The 14,835-nt window shown below is 41.7% G+C and overlaps 1 protein-coding gene across 1 annotated transcript; it reads left to right on the top strand.

Moving 5' to 3' along the window:
- The first annotated feature begins 9,734 nt into the window (after window positions 1-9,734).
- irx2a (iroquois homeobox 2a) lies at window positions 9,735-13,712 on the top strand. Its single transcript, XM_044033247.1, has 3 exons — window positions 9,735-10,317; window positions 11,531-11,936; window positions 12,779-13,712. The coding sequence occupies exons 1-3, from the start codon at window positions 10,078-10,080 to the stop codon at window positions 13,687-13,689; spliced, it is 1,557 nt and encodes a 518-aa protein (XP_043889182.1). The 5' UTR covers window positions 9,735-10,077; the 3' UTR covers window positions 13,690-13,712.
- Window positions 13,713-14,835: the final 1,123 nt, after the last annotated feature.

Below are 14,835 nucleotides of genomic sequence, written 5' to 3'. Positions count from 1 at the left end.
TGGCTCAGAGGCAAACGTTCCATTGTTCACGATTGGGAGATGTAATAAAAAAGAGAGACATTTCTTTTATTGCTTGTAACTCGGGGCAAGTCACATAATCGTACGTTGATGGGAAAAGGCCTGGTTAGATCGAGGTCCGTCAAAGTGTTGTCGGTACTTTTTAGTGATGATCCCATCGACTGAGGCAGGTCCTGATTGCAGTGTGTATGTGAGTGTGTTTGTGCATTTTTTGGTGGTTGTAAACAAGCCAATAACGTTTATTTACTGTTTTTCCTTTCCTTAGCAAAAAACATTTAGTTTGCTTTTTTGACTTTGGTAATTGTTACAGTCATCCATTTGTATGTCCTCATGATGATTTTACCTACAGATTTCTTAGTCACAATTTGAATTAAATATAGAAAATGTGCAAAATATGCATTAAAGAAACACATCTTAAAAAACATATAACACTCTAAACCCAGTCATTCAATCGAGTAAAGGCTTTGTCAACGTCAAATTTTAGAATCACTCTCTGAGGCCAGAATAGCTTTGAGTGTCAAGGATGTAATGTTTTGTCTTCGAACTCAACATTTTGTCGTATTATTTTATTGTTTTTTATTTGAACGTGTTTGTCAATAACTCATAATCCTGGACGTAAAACCTGAACGGCAAAAGACACAGCAAAGTCAAAACAGACAGCCCAGACGGAGCGGACAGTAAATATTTTACATCCATATTTACTTTTCTGTGAAAACACTTCAAGCTATTTCCAAACCAATAGTCCGTTAAATCCATCCCACTGCTTACCACTTTGAGTGCAGCTGAGTGTGTCATAAGCTATATGGTATGCTAAAGGTTAGAAATAAATCTGTTTCTATGAGGAGAAAAGTGCAGTAATTACTTCAGAACCAGTAGCTCTTGATCTCCTGTTTCCTTGCGTCTGACTCCGTTATCGGCAATATTCCATCAAAAACTACGCTGATAACAGACTGGGAGAACTCAATTGACCTTGACAGAGTGTAGGGGGAGAGGGTAAAGGAAACTGTCTCACTGTCTGTCTGCCCATCTGTTTTCACAAATGTCACTTGTGTTACGGGGGAAGAGTGTGTTGTAAGTAACACGATTGTGAGGTCGCACGAGGTGAAACGCTAACGTGTTTTTAATGTGACTCAACTGAATGCAAATATTTGGCCAGATAAAGAAGGTGCATGTGTCTGTGATGTCAATTAACACCCTCTCGAGGCCAGTATATGATTATGTCCACGACTGCTTTTACTGATAACACCTTTTTTTTATCGTATGACAAACTGACCACTTTATAAGTGGCGGCTGTTATAGAAAAGTTGCCACACACAATAATATTCTCCTTTGACAAAAAAAAAAAAACACCAGTAAATTATTCATATTGACGCAATGAATTAATAAAAGAAACAGGCCACACTCTTTGTCTACAAATCAGGGTTGTATTTTCACATTTGAACAGAAGCGGCAACACATGGTGTAAGAACTCAGGACGTATGGGACAACTCGACCTACTGCCAAAAAGTGGTTCTGCTCAATTTTTATAAGCAATCGCTTCCTATCTGATTCCTTTGTCTCATATCAAGATCCATGTTAAACGGCCATTCTTGCTCCCTAAATAGTTCCATCGGCTTTTGTTGCACACAGCGTCTACTGTATCTCCAATTAGCAAAAGCCAGCATCTACTACGGCTGCACACAATATTTTAGAAGAGCTCAGTGATTTCTTTTAAGCGTATACCTCATCAAGGTGAGTCGATAGTGTCAACGCACCACCGCTAAATGAATTTAACACTACAAATGCCTTGCAGCACAGTTCCTAATGGCTCTCTTCTCTACATGTAAATGACCTCCTGTCCTGGATCTTTGATTGCAGATCAATGGCTGTTTTGCTTTATTTCAACATTCAGCACTGGTGAACTACAACGCCACGGGGGCAAATGTTGAACAGAGAATTTACAGGTTTGCTATCGAGCACTTTGAAACAATAAAGCTGCTGGTGAGCTATTAAACAAACGAGAGAATAAAGTGGCTGCGGCGGACTGAGATTAACACGATAGATACAACGGCAAAGGGTGTAATTATTCTTTACTGACACAAACGTTTAGCCCCCAGAGCGGAACAGTGTTTACCTCAAATACCGCCCACAACGCTTGACCTAATCATGGGCTGAGATTTACCTGACTGCATTCGAAATATGTTAGCGCTGATCTGTGTGTCGGGGCTGATGTTTTAGCAAATGAGCTCGTTGTGCATCCTGACTTAGTGCTGCATTTGATCTCCCACATAACTGCCAGACAGTGATTTCTGTTTGAAACTTTCACAGTGGCATGATGAAAAAACAAATCAATGCTTTCAGTATCTGGTCATATATATGTATATATATACATATACATATCCATTGATACTGTCAATATTTACTCTCTTTTTACCATTGTTTGTTGGCCTCCAAAACAGGAGTTGTCTAAAAATCAAATTATCTTCCACAATACATACCATATACTAAAAACATTCTTCCCTTATTATTTTACATACAGTTAACTGTAATATTTCGTTTTAAAACTAACATAATTATGCAATTCCCAGGCCTTGAGTGTTTAGGTTTTTTTTTAAATGCTATATAAATAGATGCAGAATATTTTCAAATATATGTAAAATATTATAATTAACAATAGTTGTGGATATTGTGTGTGAACAAACTCCGCCAAACTCAAACAGTTGAGTGCACACGGCACATAATTATACATCATGCAGGATAGATGTGTATAATTGAACGGTGAAGAACTCCCCAAGCATATTATATCAATAAGCATCCAGAACCAGCAGGGACAATAGAGGAGAGATTTACACATTACTGCCAACTCCTGACTGTAGAAACACAACATTCTATATATTGTCCTGCCAATGTATTAATGCCAAGAGCTGCATTCCAGGTCTCAATTGGGTGTATGATTTGTGCGCGATTTTATGCATTCTTGTATGCCTGACCACTGACCACCGCTGTAGCTGGCATATACTGAGTGTGTTTGTTTGCACTTGTGTGTGTGTGTGTGTGAGTTCATCTGTGTGCCTTTTAGGTGAGTGTGGACATGTCTCAATGTCACTGCGTATGTGTCTTGTGTGTGTGTGTGTGTGTGTGCATGCATATTTGTGCACTAGCTGGCATTGCCAGCTGATGTCCCCAGTAATCCAGCAGTGGGCCTGTTGTGGATTAGTAGCAGGCTCCAGGGGATGGGGATCCCATTCCCGTTTACAGCTCTCCCTGGCAGAAAAAAAAAGGCTAGGATGCCTTCTCTCTACTGCCTTCACACCGGTTGGAGCCTGAAGGTGTGTGTGAGTGTGTACATACGCGTGTGTGTGTCCACTTGTGTACATGTGGAATGATAGTGGCAGGTGTATAGTTCAACAATAAATTCACCCTGTCATCAACATCTCATCTTCTCCGTGTTGCAACATCATTAATTCACAGGGTTAATTGTTTCATCAGGTGCAGTAGACTGTCCCTCAGTTTTTTTTGTTTTTTTTTTATGTTAATAAAGTAAACATTTTAATAGTAAATTGTTATTACTTAGTGACATATGTGTTAGTAAAACTGGACAAGCAAGCATGATTTTTTTTTTTTCTCCATTCATCCCCTTTTCTCCTGGAGTGAAAATAGAGAAGGAAATACAGATATAACAGTTTGGCGTGTTTTACTCTTTGTATCGTATGAAGTAGATGTGTGGTGGCATTTCTATCGCGTGGTGTGCAGAGACACGCACACACACACACACTTGCGCAGTAACACGCGCACACGGCTGATACGTGGCCACAACATGAAATTTCATCATGATAGGATTTGTTTTGAAGTCACTCGAACACCATCCAACACAAGAGCTGACCTCTTGAACCTTGAGATACAACCTTACCCTCTCCCCGGTGATGATTTAAATGCCACCTTTCTTCCACTCGGGGAGAGAGAGAGAGAGAGAGAAACATTTGTGTGAGTGAGTGTGTGTGTGTGTGTGTTGGGGTGTACTTGCAACTCGATAGCACAACAAAAGAGCTGTGGTGGCAAGTCCCCACACAGACATTATATGTCAGCATCACCATCATACTGTTAGCTTGTCCCGACTGTACAAAGCCATCCTCATTCAGGGTACCGAACCAAGGTCAGCCTGGATTAGCTGCTAGTAACCCTATCAGGTCCAGCACAATGATTACAAAGCCCAGTGACACTGGCTGTCAGCAGACTCTTTCTAAGCAACCCTATCTGCCCGACCCTTGGTTAGAGAGCCACCGGAGAGGGTTAGTCCATTTCAAATTGTTCCCCCTTTGTGTCTCCCTTTATTTCCTCCCTTTGATTTACAGAGACTCGTTTGGTTCATCAATCAGCCCGTCTGGATGTGTGTGTGTTTGAAACCCATGCTGCACATAATTCTTATAATTTGTGGATTTTTTTTTTATTTTTTTTCCTTCTTCCCCTTCCTCATAGACCAGTCTTTGTGCTTGTTACATCTGAAGCCTTCTCCACCTAAAATCCCCTCACCCTCACCCTCCGCCCTGCACATGAACCGGCCATGTAACTTCATGCTGTACACCACATGATTTGTTCTCAAATCAACACTTGTTAAATAATTGTAGTCCTCATAGTTCCTCTTTGCATCGTGCGTGAGACAGACACACACACACACACACACACACAAAAAGAAAAGATCTTTGCTGGTTCGATGCTATAGTTTGCAAGTTGGAGCTTGTAAGGGAAGTTGTTTCTCACGATGAATTAGGAAGCAGGTGCATCGTTCTCCTCGTCTCCCCAATTTAGACAAACATGTCAGAATGAAATAAAATACAGACTCGTGTTTCACTACAAGTGCAGTTGTTGTCTGCATGTTTTCCTCTGCAGGAATTACACTTCAAGCCCATCAGTTTACTGCTTCACTTTACTCCCCAAGAACTGTTTTCCCAACATCCATGTCAGTTAGCAGCATGTTAAACAAATCAAAACTACAGAGAGCGCTGCTTTTGTGATTTTGGTTGGAAAAAAAATAAAAAAATAAACAAGAACAAAAGCAACAACAGTGCTAGCAGCGCAACATATGCAAGGCGACGTGGCAAGTGATGTTTCCACTTCAGCACATCAGAGGTGTCCCTGCTTCAGTCGCCCTAAAGGTACCCGTTTACAAAGTGATAGGGCTTAGGGTTTTTAACTCGGGGCGAGGGGCAGATTTGAAACCCCCTCTGCTGCCAAGCACATGGACTGCTGCTGATTAGAAGAGGGTTGGCAGCAGTGGGCAGATGCCAGGCGGGGAGAGAGATGACGGCCTGTCGCCAGTCTGCCACCCAACCCCTCACCACCCCCTTCCCACACCAACCTTCTCCCTACAAATCCAGACCAAAGACATTTTCACAATGAACCCAGACGGGGGGAGGGGTGAATTGTAGTAGCGCTTTTTATCAAAATGCAGCAAATGTGACAGTGTTGTAAGACAGATTCATAAAGACATGTAGTGCGTCATTTTGCCAATTATTTTGACAGATCTGAGGGGTTTTTAGGAGTCGCTGTGATCACATGAGGCTGACAGTAAGACGAGCTACCCTAAGTTGCACTATGAAACGATCACAATGCAGTTTTTCTCCTTCCTTCTGCAAACCCACGCACAATCACGAGCACACAAACATGTACGCACTGTACTTTGCACAAGTTTGGAATGCTGAACATTCTGCCAGCCCACAGTGGATAACACCTCATTGAGCTCCTTGGGTGTCGCGAAATTCAGGAGAGTAAATTGTCGTGTGGTTACAGCATAATACACAGCTCTTAAACTGATACAAAACTGGGCACTTTGTTCGGCAAAGATGAGTACAACACCTCAATATCAAACCACTAGAATCAGCCCGAGGCAACAAGGAGACAAGCCCAAAGACAAAAATTGCTTTTCAAGGTGGACAAATCCAATGTACCTCTCTAATAAGTCACAGCAAGGTGGTTACTGTGAACAATAGGCTCAGGCTTTAATCATGTTGCTGTATTCCGGCCCATATTGATTTCAGAGCGGCTCAGTATGACGAAAAAGAAGGGTTTCTCTGGTATACACTGCTGCACCTTCAGCTACGTATAGCAAGAGTGATTGACAGGCACATGCATTTACACTTTTACCCGGCTCCACCCCACACTGGCCCGAAATGCACCCAGACAGACGGCACACACGCACACAACCCAATACTCTGCTGCCACACCGAGTTATTTAAACGTCCACGGTAGAAGCCTTAAAGAAAACAAAACAATCAGGAATCAACTTTTTATTAGTCCTGTGTAATAAACAAAGGGCATACAAATCAAACCTACTGCCTTTCCTGTTTCCTGCTATTCAGTTTCACTCTGAGTTGTTTACACTTGACCCTAAATAATTAGTAGTTAATATATTTAATTAGAGAAAGAAAGAAAGAAAGAAAGAAAGAAAGAAAAGAGTTTTGTCGTTTCCTTCTGGTATGGACTTATCATCAGAGAACAGCAGAGAATCTTGAAAGCATCTGCATTAATAACAAGGCATCAATTAATTCTCTAAATGTTCTATTTTCAAATTTTAGTTGTTAACTGTGGATTTATTTGAGAGAATTTAGACACAGGCTGTAGAGCTAGAGTGGCTTTTTTATTTTAGTTGTGTATTTATAGTGAGGGCCTGTCATATTTAAATATAAAAGATGAAACTTTTTTTATGAGTTGTAAATTAAAATCATAACGTGCGTTTGGTCTCCAATGATAATTCATAACACATGTGTATACAGGGTTGAAAGTCACATGTTCAATTAAATTATAAAGTCTAAATCAATTGGTTTGAGAAGCACAACCACAGTCAGTCACTAAATACATTTGCTGTAATGTTTTCAGCCTTTTCACTTTGTAGCATGTGCATAAATTAAGGGTTAGGGTTAGTTTAAAATGTATGATTTACTGTACCTATTCAAAATCATATTGTTACAGGTGTTACAGTAATGCAGTGCAATTGTCTAAAACTGTTGCCCAAATCTGCTCTTTCCACAATCTATACTCTCAATTTAGTGGCGATGTTTCGTCCTTTAAAGGGTGGCTTATTATATCAAAGGTTTTAGAAACACTGGCCTAAATATTAATAATAACATCACAGAGGGAAGGTGTATCTGTTTGTCTGACTCTACATCTTCTTTCCTTGTCTGCCACTGTGTCTATCTGACCCGGTGTGCTTCCGTGTCTCTGCATCTGTCTGCTTTACACTGTCTATACAGTCTTTATCTGTCTGTCTCTCTCCCTCTCTCTGACTGCCTTGTCTCTCCGTTTGTCTGTCTTCCAGCTCCCAGTCTCTTCTCTCCCATCTCATATAGCTCCATCATCTTGGGACTAAAATATCTTAAGTGCTCCAGCCTTTTTGAAACTGAGACCTGGAATGTACTGTGGACTTCAACACACACACACACACACACACACACAGTTCTGCACCTCAGTGGGCCGACAGGTGGACTTTAACGCACTAAAGTAATAAGTATATGCAGACACAGACATTTACATGCACGCACATGTACAGTATATTCACCCTTATATATACTACACAAACACACACACACACACACGAAAAAACAAACAAAAAAACAACACAAAAACTGATGTGATTACTGTTCTGATGGTTAGCTCTTGGTCTGTGTGCAGAGGAGACAGTGCCCCCTGCTGTGGGTCGAACAGTACTCCCTGTAAGCCATCTTGACCCAATCTATATAGAGACGATTAATTTACTCTTCTTGGATTGATTAGTTATGTCTGAAACCGAGGAATCACCTACATCTTTCTGACAAATGCAAATTATTTTGTCTAAGCAGCAGCAAGCAGACGATTACAATGACAGAGTATTAGTATATTAGACAATGTACATGAAAACAAAATCATGTTTTGTTTTGTTTTGCTATATAAATAAAATATATGTATGAATACAGACAATATTTAATTATATTTACAAATATGTCCAAACACAATTCGGTTAATGTCAAGTTCCAGAAATTGGTTGGATCAGTAATGGCGTCTAAAACAAATTCAATGTGTTTCAAGCTTAAAACATTTTAGTATTTGTATTATCAGTAGTATTATGTTATAAGTAATTAAATAAAATGTATGGACTGTATTTACACTGTTGAAAAAATTAAAATTACTATTATTGTCCATCTATATTTTACAATCAAAATTATGCAGATCATTTTGGGGACCATGCAATTAGACACAAAGCAATACTTAAAATAATAAGAATAATATACAACATTGGCACCATTGTGTTTAATACTTTAGCATTTTTTTTTTTTCAACATGCAGTTGGATTTAATCACCAAAAAAGGAAGGCAACATGTTATTGAAAATAAGGTTGATTTATTGTATTATCATATACTTCATAGGTGAATGCATATTATTGAATTCACACATATATTATACAATCTGACATGACTCCTCTACTGAAGTATAACCATACATTGTGGAATATCTTTTAAATATTGCATATTAAACAACAAAGCCAGAAAAAAAATAGTGTTTATCCTCTGCATAATGCATATATTCTCTGTAATACACAAATTAGTGATTCATGCTATGAGACAAGCTGTGTTGCACTTATCCAAGAATGTGCTGTTGCTGTTCACAACACTGTCAGACCACACCGCAGTGGAAGAGGAAGCACCTGATGGATGAATACATTCATTCGGGTGAATACTGATGAGAAACGCTGCTAGGCCACTCTTCTTCACAACAGTTGCCACCTTGACTGCCCGTTCCACAGCCGCTGTCACCGTGTCAGGTTTCTACCACGCTGCGCCGTATCGCTTGTCTCCAACAGAGGTCATAATGCCTGTAATCACAATAATAAAGGACAAGGATATGCCCCTGTTCTGCACGCAGACAAGTCCTAAAGCCTCCGCAAGCAGCGCAAGACAGGTGAGCGCACAGACGCACTGGCAAAAGAGCAAGAGCAAAGGCTGTCAAATCCACAGCCACGCACACTTCAACAGTGCCGGCGGGTTATTATCTTGCGTGGAGTGGAAGGACCGCCCCTAATAAAGCGCCAGTCGCCCACACAACCAGCAGCTTTATTATTGCCAGTGAATGACTGTAATTGTAATAATAGGGGATGAGCGTGTTTGAGAGTGTGCTAAACGGTGGAAATTAAGGAGTCGTGTACGCCTCCCGCAGGCCAGAGCGCGCACTGCCCGATGAGCGCGCATATTTATCGGCGCCACCTCCATGAATGAGTCCGTGTTTCAATAGTTTGACTGGCAAAATGACTGTTTATGACCTCTCCTCTCTGCACGTTTCAAGTCATGTCTCCCACTATCAAATATAAATGATAAGGCTGCACAGAAACTTACAAAGTCAAGGGAAAGTATTTTTCCACACTTGATATTTTCTGTGCATCCCCTCAAGTTTGGAGTCTAAATATGATGATGATGATGATGATGATGATAATGTGATTGGAAAGAAAATTTAACTTTTGATACTGCTTGAATTTGCTCTAAACAAACGTCACATATTACAGATAGTTGTTGTGGAGCATTCCATGTGCTGTCACACCACTTACACTGTAATTAACTTTTTTTTTTGTTTGGTTTTTCACAATAATCTATGATAAGGTGGAACAAAAAGAGCTCACTTTTTACAGTGTGGAGTCCTGGTTTTGTTCCGAGGCTCCATTTCTGTGAGGCAGAAGGGGGCGGGGATGAGATATTCAGATGAGCTGGAGTGACAGCTCCAGTTTCCCCCAATGCTTTCTGTGTGTGTCAGAAACTCCAGTGGCTCCTTCCTTCCTAACTCCTCACTTCATAGTGCTGCGTACTAAAAACATCGGACGCTAGGGGATCAAGACGCATGCCACATTGCCTCAATGTGGGCACTTTAACAGATCTTTCGGGGTTTGTTTTTTTTCTCCCAGTAAGGGGACCGTGGAGGGAGGACTTCCCATGACCATTGTTTGATGACTGTTTGCACGGCCGATTACTGAGTTGATTGTTTATTATTTTGGTCACTCTTGTCCGCCGCCCTGCGCGTTTTTTCCTCCCTTTTTGGAATCGGCGACCTATAGCGCGCTCACCAATGTCCTATCCTCAGGGTTACCTCTACCAGCCCCCGGGCTCGCTGGCTCTTTATTCGTGTCCGGCTTACGGGGCCTCAGCTCTGGCTGCCCCGCGGAATGAAGACTTGGCCAGGTCGTCCTCTGGCTCAGCCTTCAGCCCTTATCCTGGATCGGCTGCTTTCTCCGCCTCGGCCGGTGCAGGCTTCTCCAGTCCGCTGTCATATTCCACGGATCCGACGACGGGATTCCCATCCTACATGGTAAATATCCCATTCTATTCACCGATGTAATTGTGTGTTTTAGTTCCCCTCTGCAGAAAAGCGTGTCGCTGTATTAAAGTTTGTAAACGTGCGCAATAATCCCAGCATCTCATCCCATGTCACTGACAGTGTTTTTGTTGTGAATGACTCTGGAACTTTTTATTATTATTATTATTATTATTATTATTATTATTATTATTATTATTATTATTGAGCGCAACACATTTCATATCTACCGGCCTCATCTGTGTCCTCACTTTAAAACCATTGGCTTAAATGGGATTTTGACGCGTGAGCTGTGGACTGTAATGGCTTTGGCCAACGCTTAACACACGCTGCGCAGCTAATTACGTTAGAGTGAGCACCAACTCAGATTTGTGTATGAACCACCGGCTTCTCAAGGACTGGATGTAGCCAATGTGTCGTAGTAAATTGATATAACACGAGCTATGACTCCTTCTTCTGCGACAGTCATTAAAATCACCAGGGGAAGGAGTCGCCGGCTTTAGTTGACTAAACGGAATTTTGCATGGAAAGCATGACTCGCATTGCTAATGTCACAGAGCACTTCAAGCGTTTTAGGAAAGGTGCATATCAAGTGATTTGCTAATGGGATTTGTAATGCTGCAAAGAGAGGATATGTTAACACATTGTGGTTGCCACAAGAAAACAAAACAAAAAAAAAGCTCAGCCCCTGAAAGAAAACGGGCAAGTTAATAGGTGATTACAGACGATTGGGATTCCCCATGTTTATGACCTTAATGGCTGTAATAACGGGAGCTCTGTTATTAGTTAATCCGATAACGATCTTAACCATTAGTTAACATTAGTGCATAGCTTCCTGCGGCCTTCTTTTACACGCGGTGCGTTTACAACCCTCAATTACACATGTGCTTCTTTGAGCTGCTTAGTTGACAAATAATGAAGACTATACTTTAAAGCCTGAACGATAATATTTAGTTATTATCAGGGAAATAAAGTGAAGATGATACATGTCAGTATATGTTGCAGCTGTCACTCATTTGACCTTTAAACAAAGTCGATTATTAATATTTGATTGTTTGCTTGTTTTTTAAAACATATGTGATGTGTTGACGTGTATTTAAAGTTACTGTTGTCACATGTGTACAATAATCATTAAAAGGGAGAAGATACAATTTGAAACACAGCGCTCAAGGATTTAAGGATTTTTTTTTTTCAACTTTTTCTCCAGAGCTCTCCATATGACGCACACACGACAGGAATGGCCGGGGCTTTAAGTTACCATCCGTACGGGAGTCCAGGTTACCCTTACCAGCTCAACGACCCGGCTTACCGCAAAAACGCCACCAGGGACGCCACGGCCACCCTGAAGGCCTGGCTACAGGAGCACAGGAAGAACCCGTACCCGACCAAAGGGGAAAAGATCATGCTCGCTATTATCACCAAGATGACCCTGACGCAAGTCTCCACGTGGTTCGCCAACGCCAGGCGGAGGCTGAAGAAGGAGAACAAAATGACCTGGGCTCCCAGGAATAAGAGCGAAGACGAGGACGAGGAGGACGGGGACGGAGAGCGGAAGGAAGTGGAACGCTCCGAGAAAATCCTGGACAACAGCGAGGCGTCGGCGGAGGATGAAGGTGGGGTATAATCTGGTCACCGAGCCAATGATCCATTTAACAATTCAGGGAAGGATGGGGGGGATAAAGGGGAGAGGAGGGGCGGCTGTCCCCTTTTATTTACTGCTCAAGTTATTTAGTGCCACAGAGCAATGTGTCGTATTAAAGATAAATAATCATTAAATACAAAATAATAGACGTGCTCTGAATATACACTTCATTTACATGGAGGAAATCTGTTGTCACGTGTTGTTTTAGTAGATATTAAATAACACACACACACACACACACACACATTTATATTTATGTATAAAACGAATACTTTATTCTCTTGCCCACGATTCATGGACGGACACAGCAGTCACTGTGAGTGCTCTTGATAAAATGGTTAGCTACACAGAATATTACTCTCCTTTTGTGACATTAATTGTGTTCTAATTTAAGAAAAAAGCACACAATTATTATTACCATATAAATGCAATTATTAATATTTTTAAAAAACTTTAAAATGATTATTTTACTAATCACATAATAATTTGAGCAGTGGATATAAGTTGTGTGACACATTTCATTTGTTTGGATTTCAAGTCGTGACGTGTGCATATTTTAGAATCATTATTGTCTAATTAATATTCAGTGGCTTCTACACGTGTAGTGTTTATGGTTTATTTGATTTAATTTGATTGTATTGTTGCGTTTGTGTACCTACACCTGTGTTTCTATTATTATTATTATTATTATTGTTATTATTATTATTATTATTATTATTATTATTAGTATTATTATTATTATCATCAATAACATTATTATTATTCATTCAAATTATTATTATTATTTAATTTCTTGGATTTGCCCCCCCTTAGGTATCAGCTTGCACGTCGACACTTTGACGGACCACTCCTGCTCGGCAGAGTCTGACGGGGAGAAGGTCAGCTGTCACGTGGGCGATTTGAGCTCCGACCAAGGCGGCGACAAATGCGACGATGACGGCGAGGACCAGAACCACGACCCTGCACGGGTTCAGCTCTCGCCCAAAGCCGTCACGTCGTCGCCTCTGACGGGAGTAGAAGCGCCAGCTCTCGGCCATCACCACCACCACCTCCACCATCACAACCACCTCCATCACCTCCACCAACTCCACAGCCAACGCGAGGATTTGGCCCGGAGCCTCGTCAACAGCAACAATATTAACGCCAGTAAAGCGACTTCATGCCTTGACAGCAGAGCTCCATCGGGGGCGCCTCAGAACCCGACAGTAAAGCCCAAATTGTGGTCGCTGGCGGAGATTGCTACCTCGGACCAAAAGCAGCAACATCAGCAACAGCAACCAAATGGCCCCTCCTCCAGCGGGGGGCTCCTCACTCCCCCTACGCCCTCCACCACCTCCCCGGCTGCCAGCTCCCCCTCCCTCTACCCGACCCCCTCCATCCTTGCAAGACCTATTTATTACACTTCTCCCTTTTATAGCAATTACACAAACTATGGCAACTTCAGCCCCCTGCAGGGCCAAGGGATCCTGCGCTACACTAATTCGTCCGGAGTGAGTCTGGCTGCTGCCGCCGCCGCCGCTGCTGCAGCCGCCGCCGCTGCTGCTGCTGCAAACGAGGGTCTCAGCTCCTCGCACCAGGCTCTGGAGGCGAGCACAAACCCCAAACACTGCAGGCCAGACTCACCTCTCGTTAAACATAACCCAAACCAGATTATTGTTGTCGAGCAGCAGCAACAACAACAGCATTTCAGAGCAGCACATTTAGAGGCAAAGAAAGGTACGTAAATGGCGTAAAATAAGGCAAACACGCCCCCAAAAAATAAAATAAAAAAATAACACATTTGAAAACTTATTTGATCGAATAATAAATCTTGAGATCCCAGCAAAAGGGAAATATTGTCATGGTGTAGGTAAAGCGAGTCCACTTGTTTCCATGCAGAAAATCCACCATTTCTCACGTACACATTCATGATTGGGCTGTTTTTTTTCTCCTTTTTCTCTCTCACCTCCAAGTAAACTTACACGAGGAACAAGTGGCATGAGCTGACACCAGACTTTGCACTTAATAAACACCATTTTAGGATTGAATATGAGACTAAATAAGATGGACATTTTCTTTTTGCTGCGCCCTCTAAGCAAATGGACGTGTTCTAGGGCCTATGGTTCATTTTAAGTGCAGTTACGTTTGTGGAGTAATCGAGTTATAACTTTTATTTATTTTTTAGTCAAACTATATGCACATCCTTCGCAACCTCATGCAGTCACATGTGCGTGTGAGCTCTCATTATAACAAACGAAGGGATATAATAACACGTATAGCAAACAAATGTGTAAGAGAACAACTGTAGCCCACAGGTATGGATGTCGGAACAAGACCGCGGACTCACACACACACACACACACACACACACTCAGAGGCAACTACTAAGAAGAGAAATGTTGCCATAGCTTTGCGCAGGAATCCAATAGTTCCTCTGGTGTGTGTGTGTGTGAGAGAGAGCACGTACACACACGCGGTCGGGCCCCAAACCTTATCTTTCAGCATAGGGTAATTATAATTACACCAGGTCAGCCAAAAGCAAACAGATCAGTTCGTTTGCTCGGTGCATCCATCGCGTCACTCGGATATTCGCGCTGGTTACTTTTCAAAACTATGCCTCCATGCCGCTGCTGGTTGCGTCATTTTTCTCGGCTCTTATAATCGGTGAGGTTCCACTTTTATGCTATTTGAGTCTTTTGTTGTTGTTGTTGTTGTTTAAGAGGAGTTGGGATTCTTTTATTTTTTTCTCTTTTTTTTTTAATTTCCATGGTCTGCAGGTAGGTGTCACAATTGCTTTGACTATAAAACCAGAAATGGCACCACCTTTTACCCTCATGTCATCAGCCCCCCCCCGCCCCCCACCATAACCTTTACTCCAACCCGGATCTAGT

The sequence above is a fragment of the Solea senegalensis genome, linkage group LG9, assembly GCF_019176455.1.
Source record: "Solea senegalensis isolate Sse05_10M linkage group LG9, IFAPA_SoseM_1, whole genome shotgun sequence".
Classification (NCBI taxonomy): domain Eukaryota; kingdom Metazoa; phylum Chordata; class Actinopteri; order Pleuronectiformes; family Soleidae; genus Solea; species Solea senegalensis.
The sequence above is the reverse complement of the archived record's forward strand: the minus strand, read 5'-3'. Positions and strand labels throughout refer to the sequence as shown.

What these genes read in the sequence shown, in the direction of transcription:
- irx2a (XM_044033247.1), top strand. Translation starts at nt 10,078, where the DNA reads ATGTCCTATCCTCAGGGTTACCTCTACCAGCCCCCGGGCTCGCTGGCT. An exon ending in CGGGATTCCCATCCTACATG is followed by an intron (nt 10,318 to 11,530) that starts GTAAATATCCCA and finishes CTTTTTCTCCAG; the next exon opens with AGCTCTCCATATGACGCACA. An exon ending in GGCGTCGGCGGAGGATGAAG is followed by an intron (nt 11,937 to 12,778) that starts GTGGGGTATAAT and finishes GCCCCCCCTTAG; the next exon opens with GTATCAGCTTGCACGTCGAC.